Source organism: Natrix helvetica (assembly GCF_964273705.1).
Source record: "Natrix helvetica genome assembly, chromosome: 9".
In the NCBI taxonomy this organism is placed as follows: domain Eukaryota; kingdom Metazoa; phylum Chordata; class Lepidosauria; order Squamata; family Natricidae; genus Natrix; species Natrix helvetica.
In genome coordinates this window covers 21,819,709-21,829,279 of record NC_138560.1, presented here as the reverse complement: position 1 = coordinate 21,829,279, position 9,571 = coordinate 21,819,709, and the positions used below count along the sequence as shown (strand labels likewise).

General features: G+C 47.1%; 1 protein-coding gene across 2 annotated transcripts in view; it reads right to left on the bottom strand.

Annotated features, from left to right (window-relative positions):
- Positions 1-3,072: 3,072 nt before the first annotated feature.
- The window catches only part of SMAP2 (small ArfGAP2), a 53,285-nt gene continuing 46,786 nt past the window's right edge, over positions 3,073-9,571 (bottom strand). For both annotated transcript variants that reach the window (XM_081962658.1, XM_081962657.1), the window contains 2 exons: positions 8,433-8,743; positions 3,073-4,312 (listed from right to left, as the gene is read on the bottom strand). In XM_081962658.1, the coding sequence (XP_081818784.1) occupies positions 4,187-4,312; positions 8,433-8,743 (437 nt within the window). In that variant the 3' untranslated portion in view covers positions 3,073-4,186. The remainder of the gene's footprint in view (positions 4,313-8,432; positions 8,744-9,571) is intronic.

Below are 9,571 nucleotides of genomic sequence, written 5' to 3'. Positions count from 1 at the left end.
TTTGCATCATTCCTCTGAACACAGGGAGGAGAATGATTTATTATCCAGGACACTCAAGTTCCTTCTCTAACTGCTAAATGTATAAATTTAGCAGCTTGTTGAAGGTCTGAAATGTCAAGAGATCTTGACTATAGATTTGCCGCAGCTGCAAGACCCAGAAATTTTAACTTAATTTTCAGCCAGAGCTGTGTTTCCCACAAAGCTGCATTTGGCACAGGGAGCTGATTTCCTTCGGGTTCCATTGGCGATTCTCAACCTGATCCACCTTAAAATGTGTGGACTTCAACTCTCAAATTCCCCAGCCAGCATGGGGAAGACTGGGAGTTGAAGTCCACACATCTTAAAAGTGGATCAGATTGAGAAATCCTGGACTAGGTGAATTAAGACTACTTTCAAACAGTTCTGTGGGGCTATTGCTGTGGTTGGCATGTATGCAGGGTGAGATTCAGCCGGTTCGGATCAATTCAGGCGAACTGAATGCTAATTTTACATCTGATTTGCCATACCGGTAGTTGCAAGGACTGGCTGCCCCCCCTCCCTCCAAGGAGTCTCCACGCAGCCCATTTTGGATGCCAGGTTAAGTGCAAGGCCCACATGGAGGCTCTGGGAGGGCGAAAAACAGACCTCATGGAAGTTCCGGAAGTGGGCCCATTACTGGCCTCCAGGGGAGGCCGTTTTCGCCCTCCCAGAGGCTCAAGGAAAGTTCCAGAGCCCGGGGAGGGCAAAAACGCCCCTCCCCACTATGGTGCAGGAGGCTGAGTAGGCCACGCCCACCCAGCAAATGGGCAGGGAACCAGTTGCTAAAACTTTTGAATCCCACCCCTGTAATGTATGTGTATGCTCAGTTAATATTACTGTCCCTGCATGGCACCCATTCCCAGAGATTCTGGGTGCCTAACGTGTCAACATCCCCAAGACTCAAAACACACATTAAAAAATTGACATAATAAAAATGGGTAAACACCAACCATGGAAATGCCACGTACCACGAACCTCACCTTCAGTTTACCATTTCCCTCTATTTCAAGAAGGATGAAGTGGACGAAATGTAGAGAGTTCCAAAAAAGAAGAGGAATCTGGTTCTGAAAGCCTCATCAGTTGGCTATCTCAAAGAGACAATGTCTGCAGGGGATTGGTCCTATTTCATCTGGCTGGGCAGATAAATACAAAAGGCAGGGCCTCAAGTAACCAGGCCCAGAGTCATAGGTGGCCTTAAAATTGACAATCGGCATCTTGAGTCATCTCTTGAAGCCAACTGGCAACTTGAAACAATGGAAAGGGTGTATGTGTCACCAAAGCATATTGGGAAAAATGATCCTGAGAATATTGCTGTTGTATACATTCTTGGTATGCCCTCACCGCTGGTAAGATCAAAGGGAATGGAGGCAGGTAGAGCTATGTAGGGCATATGAGAGGAAACCAACTCACTTAGAAGGAACCGCAAAATGATATCCAAAAAGTACTGCAAGACCCCTTCCTTTTATGTCTATGTTAAACATTTAAACTATTGGTGAAACCCCAGTTCCAAAGGTACTTCAGCTACTATGGAAGAAAGTCATATACTTTGATGGCATGGCCAGCTTAAAGCTGCAGAAAAAAGTCTGATCACGAATGGTGCCATTCCTGAGAAGTCCCTTGTTCTGCACTTGGAAGACAGGTGTGAGAAACATCAGTTGGGGGGGGGGGGGGGAAGCTGAAACTGACATGGTGGAAATAAAATGAACCAAATTAGATATCTTAGTGAATAAATGTACATAGTCACTTTGCCATTTTTGAAAGAAATGGAGTGGCAATCATACTCCAAAAGGATATTACCCAGTATGTGCTGACAGCTGTAGCTCAATAAACAGGATTGTGTCTGTTGGAATGAGTGGATATCCAGGAAGCAATCAAATCTTGCACAAGATTGTGCAATGGAAGATGACATTGAAGAATTTTCTATAAAATTGCAAAAGAAAGCATATAGTAGCATTGATCAGTATTTGGAATGCAAGCGTTCAAAGGAAAGGATGAACTTGGAATTGCAAAAAATAAATATATATATATTGTATTGAGTAAATACAATAATGCAGGAGATAGGTTAGTGGTGTTTTCTGGAGAAAAATGGTGTTTAGGCATACCGGTCAGATATGAACTGGAAAATATATAATCGGAATGCAAGACTAATGTAAACATGGTTTTTTTTCTAAATTTAACTTACATGAAATAAAACCTGGGAAACTATGAGAAAAGATAATGCACCAGGCATATAAATGAAAAAGTAGCATTGCCAGCCTATATATCATAGGAACAAATTCCTCTTTTTTTTTACCATTTCAGTCTTATACCTGCAATTTTCAACCAGACAAATAAATGTCTTTAAACATGCCTCTACAATCTTTATAACCAGTATCTCATTCTGGGATTTTCTTATTTTTGTACAATTGGAGACTGATGGGTGACATGCAAGTTTAATCAATTATCAGTTTAACCCAGGAGACACGATGGTCGTAGAAGATTATGCCTTCTTATTACTGAGAAACCTCATGTCTCTTCCTCATATGATGCCATCCAATGCTAAATGCCCTGTTTCTCTTCGTATAGCAGCAAAGGGATTCGCTAGGGTTGAGTAGTGGAGGTGAATCGCTTAGTACCATGTCTTCCAATCAGGGGTGAAATCCAGCAGGTTCTGGAGAACCGGTAGCAGAAATCTTAAGTAATTCGGAGAACCGCTAGCAGAAATTTTGAGTAGTTTGGAGAACTGGCAAATGCCACCTCTGGCTGGCCCCAGAGTAGGGAGGGAATGGAGATTTTGCAGTATCCTTCTCCTGCCACGTCCACCAAGCCACACCCACAGAACCAGTTGTAAAAAAAAATTGAATTTCACCACTGCTTTGAATCCTACAACTTCTAAGTGTTATTCAGCAGGCAGAGATTCAGAGAGGTAGCATTGCAAACAACATACTGGATTAGACCCGTAGCAATAAGTTGAAACCTAATGGCATTCACGATAAGCCTTTCAATACATTTGAGAAAAAAAAGGTATCTCCATTTGTTTTAAACACGAGCATTTAATACAAGGACAAAGGTGGCAAGAGTTTCACGGCAGCATTTTATTAACGAATTTACATATACACAAGATAAAGTAGGTTGCCTGGCTGTTATTTGTGCTACAAAATCTTTCAAAATTGTGAGTGATTTGGGTGATCACGGTCTTTGTGAAAGGAACGAGATGGGAGATTGGCTCCCATCTCTGAAAATGTTGGTTTTTCTCCCTCTGATAAAGTCATCATGAGGGCAAGTTGAGCGTTTGTGGGAGCGTTTGCACAGGGGAGGACAAATCCAAACGAAAACTTGCCAGTGCTCTGGAAACTTTATCCGTTAAACGCAGTGTTTCTGAACCTTAAGAACTTCAAGATATGGACTTCAACTCCCAGAATCCTCCAGCGAGCACTGGAATTCTGGGAGTTGAGAGTCCCACATGTTGAAGTCGCCAAGAGGGAGAAACGCTAGGCTAGACCTTTCAAAGGTTAAAATAGGGAGAAAGGAAGGAAATAAAAACATTTAAATATGCCAGGACTAAAAGAGCAGCAGCTGCTTTTTAAGAGGTATGTTTCCTCCCAACTCACTTTCAGAAAAGAAGCAGAATTTGTGCTTGAAGGCTGATGGGATAACGCGTTTCAAGCTCATGAAGTACTTTTGGAAAACACCACAGAAATCATGGAATGTATTGGTGGAATAAAAAAAACAAACACAAGAGTATTTGGTGCCAACGTCCTAAAACACAAAGTGCCTTGAGGTGAAGCCACAACTAAAGATGCAAAAGTCACATGTGCCATCATGACCATTCCTTTTGCAATCCCAGAACAGGCTTTGAAACGATGGTTACATTGACCAGAACGGCCACCTGCCATCTTCGGTCCACCCTGCTAAAAAATTAAAAAAAAAATGCTCGCCTATGGACAAGGTGAGCCAAGGTAGCAACGACTCCGTCAGTGCTTTGAACACGAGGTGGGAAATTGGCCGAGTAGATCTCTGTTCACAAGAGGAATATCCGACTGAGACTCACCAGCAAGGGAAGTCAAAAACATAACATCAGGGAGTAAACCGATGCTTAATACAGAACTGGGAAAACAAAACCAAAAGAGCTGAAGCTAAAAATGAACGAGAAAGTGGTCCAGATCCAAGGCGTATGTGTCTGCGGGCGCTATTTCCACACCTGGGAACTGAGGGCTTGATTGGTCTCTGGGGCACCTCCTCTGCCCATTGACTGTCCATAGCGCATCACCCCGTTTGTGCCACAGAAGTTCATCCCTGCCATTTGCTGCGTCACCTGAAGGAGAAGGCAAGGAGGAGTCAGCTCTTCTTACACCCATCGCTCACGTTTTCCCTGCTGCTGGGGTGTTTTCTATACCCAGTGACACCTTTCATGCCCCTACTGTATCGGGGTTGATCATCCACCTGGCGCTTAGAACCTTGAAAGTACCTCATGTTCTTATCCTTGAAAGGCATGGCACAATTGCTACGGGAGGAAAAAGCTTGACTTTTAAAAAAAAAATCCCCGCCTGAAAAAGGCTCTGATGCTACGGAGTTAGACTGAGGGAGAGAAGGGGATAAGATAGGAGAGGCTGCTGTGGGGCAAGCCTGAGGGAGAGAAGGGGAGAGGAGAGGATCAATGGGGCCAGCCTGAGGGAGAGAAGGGGAGAGGAGAGGCCTCTGTCGGGCAAACCTGAGGGAGAGAAGGGGATAAGATAGGAGAGGCCTCTGTGGGGCAAGCCTGAGGGAGAGAAGGGGATAGGAGAAGATCAATGGGAGCAGCCTGAGGGAGAGAAGGGGAGAGGAGAGGCCTCTGTCGGGCAAACCTGAGGGAGAGAAGGGGATAAGATAGGAGAGGCCTCTGTGGGGCAAGCCTGAGGGAGAGAAGGGGATAGGAGAAGATCAATGGGAGCAGCCTGAGGGAGAGAAGGGGAGAGGAGAGGCCTCTGTCGGGCAAACCTGAGGGAGAGAAGGGGATAAGATAGGAGAGGCCTCTGTGGGGCAAGCCTGAGGGAGAGAAGGGGATAGGAGAGGCCTCTGTGGGGCACGCCTGAGGGAGAGAAGGGGAGAGGAGAGGCCTCTGTGGGGCAAACCTGAGGGAGAGAAGGGGAGAGGAGAGGCCGATGAGCAACTACTCATTAGTTTTCAAGCAAAGTGTTGATTTATCAAGCCCGATCACAGTTTCGTATCCAGCTGTTACTACATAATATTGAAAACAACCATCCATGCCAATAAGAGGTGTGAAACGGTACTGAAGAACATGGCTGGCTGTGATTAATGGGAGGGAAACATCTACAAGGCATGAGGGGCTAGAAGGACTGAGAATCTGATTATATCTATCAGGATTCAAAAATGAAGATAATATCAAGGCTTATGTTGGCAGATGTAGAAGTTTTCTAAAAAAAAAAAAAAGCCAGATATGTGCATAATAAACATTCTCCCTTCCCACAAAGAATTGAGGTGGAAAAAGATTTGAAAAAAAAAAAACCACAATGAAGCCTAATTAATCCGAATCATCCCCATGTCCATTATAGGAAGCACTGACTTCATGTGCTGCTTTGTCATATTCACATGCCTGTGTTTCCCCGAAAATAAGACTGGATCTTATTTCCTTTGGGGCACCAAAATATGCACCGGGGCTTGCTTTTGGTGGGTGGCTTAGTTTTTTCCCATGTACGGGAGGCCAACCTCTGCTTGCTTCTGGCAGGGCAGGAGGCCACGTGATGTGCTAATGCCGCCACCACAAGGCAGGCAGTGGAGCTGCCCACGTGCCCCACACCAGCTTATCTCAGGGCCCCTGCAGCCGGGACACCCACTTCCCGACTCTTGCCTCACCTTGTGGCAGTGACGGCTCCAGCAGCCCCATCCAGCAGGATCTTGTGTGGCCACAGCTGCAGCCACGACATGAGGTGGGGGGGGTGGAGCTGCCCCACGCGCCCTGCACTGGCTTACCTCAGGGCCCCTGCAGCCAGGCCACCCACGTCCCGACCCCTGCCTCGCCTCACAGCCATGACACCAGCATACTGTTCGGCCTCTTGCTCCCTTGCAGCCACAACCAAGCAGAAGAAGTGGGCTGGCAGTCATGTGGGCTTCTGCTGCGCGTGGCTGCTGGTGCTGCAGCCATGAGGCAAGTGTTGAGGCATGATGGCCTGGCTGCAGGTGCCCTGAGGTAAGCCATTGCGGGGCGTGTGGGGCAGCTCCCCCCCTCCCCCCACCTTGAGGTCACGGCACTGAGAGCAACCAGATGAAATGGGTGTGTGGCTGGCTCTTAAATAGGGTGTCAACTCATAAAGTTGCCATGATGAGGAAAGGGGGGGAGCGCATTCCACGCATAACTTCGGCAAGAGTCGGATCTCAGATTACTACAGCAGGCTTGTGAGGGGTGCACCTCGTTGGAGAATGTGATTTATGACACAGCCTGAGGGGAGGGAAGCCATAATTCAAATGAGGTTTAGATCTGACTGCAATAGGGTATTGCTGAAATGATGCTCCTAATAAATGACTGGTTTTCTTTTGAAACTTGGCTCGAGGCTCATGAATCAATTAGGGCAGTGATGGCGAACCTATGGCACGCGGAGCCATTTGTCAGGGCACGCAAGGCGCTGACTACGGAAGTGACTTTCGGGTTGCTCGGAGGGTGGTTTTAAGCGTTCCGAAGGCTTCAGGGACCGTCCGGAGGCTTCCCTGATGCCTTCGGAGCGCTTAGAATGACCCTCCGAGCAACCCGGAAGTCACTTCCGGTTTGCTCGGAGGGTGGTTTTAAGCGTTCCGAAGGCATCAGGGAAGCCTCCGGACGGTCCCTGAAGCCTCTGGAGGGCCTCCAGGGGGGCGGGGGAGGCTCTTTTCACCCTCCCCAGGCTCCTATAAAGCCTCTGGACCCTGGGGAGGGCAAAAAAAGCATGTAAAAAGGGAGGGGGCGTCGCGCGTTGTGCACGCATGCGCACTGGAGGGTCACGCGTTGCATTATGGGTGCGGCACGCCTGCACACGACCGCCCTGCGCTCCCCCCACTTGTGGCACGCGAGCCAAAAAAGGTTCGCCATCGCTGAATTAGGGCATCTTTCGGAAACTTGACATAGGGCTCATTTGGGAGGGGGGGGGGTAGGGCTTCTATTAGGTGCACATGTACAAAACATGCCAGATCTTATTTTCAGGGAAACAGGGTAACATTTTGAACCGGTTCACCAATTTACCAGAAAACAAGAGTTCCCTCACATCCCACTGAGCTTTGAAATGCTCTTTTTGGATCGCTGTGTAATTTATTTGGAATTTTGCTACAATAGGCGCTGTTCTTAACTGTGGGCTATCCTTGAGTTGGGCTTCTCTTAACCCAGGACCATGCTGTACTGTAGGAAACAATGGATTTTCCAGCTGACTCAATCATTCAGGTAGCTTTCAAAGCCATAACAGCAATGCAGGTTTTAGGTGCTGTGGTTGCCACTAAAGAAAGTAGCTCTAAGGATGTGGAATTTAGAGGACATCAGAGAAGAGGGCTGTGGAAATACTGGTGCCTGTAGGCATCATGTTAAAATTAAGCCCATCTGCATATTATCCTCTACAGCAGTGTTTCTCAAACTTGGCGACTTTAAGTCCTGTGGACTTCAACTCCCAGAATTCCCCAGCCAGCTATGCTGGCTGGGGGATTCTGGGAGTTGAAGTCCACAGGACTTAAAGTCGCCAAGTTTGAGAAACACTGCTCTGCAGGGAGATTTCTGAAAGGGAAGAACACTATATTTTTCTACTTCCATTATTTCAGTTAATTTATGGGCTTCATCGTGAAAAACTGCTGATATGCCGAAAATATAAACATGATCGGAATTCAGAAAATATTCACCAAATGAGTCTCAAAGTGGCTTATAAAGAATTTTGGAAAGAGTTTGATGATTGTTGCTGTTCATTCAGTATCTACCATAGTTATTACAGTCACTTATTGTGACTACCCTATTTTCCTGAAAATAAGACCTCCCTGGATAATAAGGGAGGGATAATTGAGGGCATGTGCTAAAATAAGCCCTCCCTGAAAATATTGCAACACAGCAGCAGCCATGAGGTGACCCCTGCATCTCAAAAATAGTAAGACCTCCCCGAAAATAAGGCCAAGTGCTTATTTCGGGGGGGGGGGGGGGGTGGTCAAAAGAAAATAAGACCTTGTCCTATTTTCGGGGAAACACGGTATCAGATTAAACTCTTTGAGAAAAAGGATGGAGTAGAAACTTGTACATCAGGACTAGCAACTTGATACCAATGTTTTTTCAGTATATCGTTACCTCATATCCTCAAGTTCATTGCCCAGCTGGGTGGAGTTGGAAGGCATGAGATTGTCTGCCTGTAATCTGTAAATGCACATTTTCCTTTGCCCCAAAGCCTGAAAGAGATCTCACTCAGACACACGCCTGAGTTCTCACTGTCACCTCTTACCTGAGCAAGGTTCCACTGTAATTGGTGAGCTGGTTGTACGACATACATTGGTGGTGGCACAGGGGCCATGCCAGGCATGTACCCAGCTTGCTGCGTTGCCATCATCCCATTGGGGACCCCAATTACTGCAGTCTGCATGCCGCCTACGTAACCTGCTGGGATCGCCACAGGTGCTGCCATGCCTGCTGCCGCTCCTGGCTGCGCCATCACCCCCACTGGCGGTGCCATCATCCCAGCAGGTGGTGCTATGCCTGGGAAATTGGGATAGGCGGCCGGGTAGCCCATTTGGGCAGGCGCTAGGAACACAGCTCCTGCAGAGACATCAAGAAGGGAGAGAGGCAAATGAAGATGTTACCTTCTGCCATGAAAGCTCCCTTAATCTACTGTATGGGTCTCCCTAAGAGGAACTCAGACATACTGTTGTGGGGAACAACGGAGGAGAGGCTCCCACCCCCACCCCCCATAGCAATTTGGGCTGAACTTTAGGAAAAGACACCAGACTATTCTGACCCAGGCTTCCTTAGAAAGCAAGAAACAAAGTCTTGGTCCCTGTAAAACCTCTTTTATTGACACGACTGTGAATTCCTTTCATTCACAGTCAGCAAAGCTTTAGCAAACATTCTTTCAGAGGAATGTTTATCCACACGCACCTAATCTCTTTTGGAGCGCTGCCAGATAACTAGTTTCCAAATGCAGAACAAGGCAAAACTCAGCACAGAGTCTCTCACAAATAGAACTTTCTGGACAGAATGAACAAAATTGTTTCCTGAAAATCCCACCCACTGTTCGTTCCTCTTTTGTTTCCTCTGGGAGGGGCCAATCACCTCCAAGGTGTGGCTTTACTCCCACGTTGACCCTGCTTTCTTAGTTGTTCTTGTCTTCTGGCAGCTCTGCACATATGCACACTGTGAATAGGCTCCAGCTGTTCCTCTGCCTCACTGCTGTCTAACTCCCTCTCTGCCTCCGACGCAGACCCTCATCTGAGCTTTCCTCAGCCCCCAGGACTGGCCCATGTTCCTCCCCAATCTCTCATTGGAATATGGAAATCAGCCTGTCAAAGCCTGGTAGCTAGTCCTACAGATCTGGGTTGTTTTCGACTTAGGATCACAATTGTTTTCATTGCTAAAGAATGATTTTTT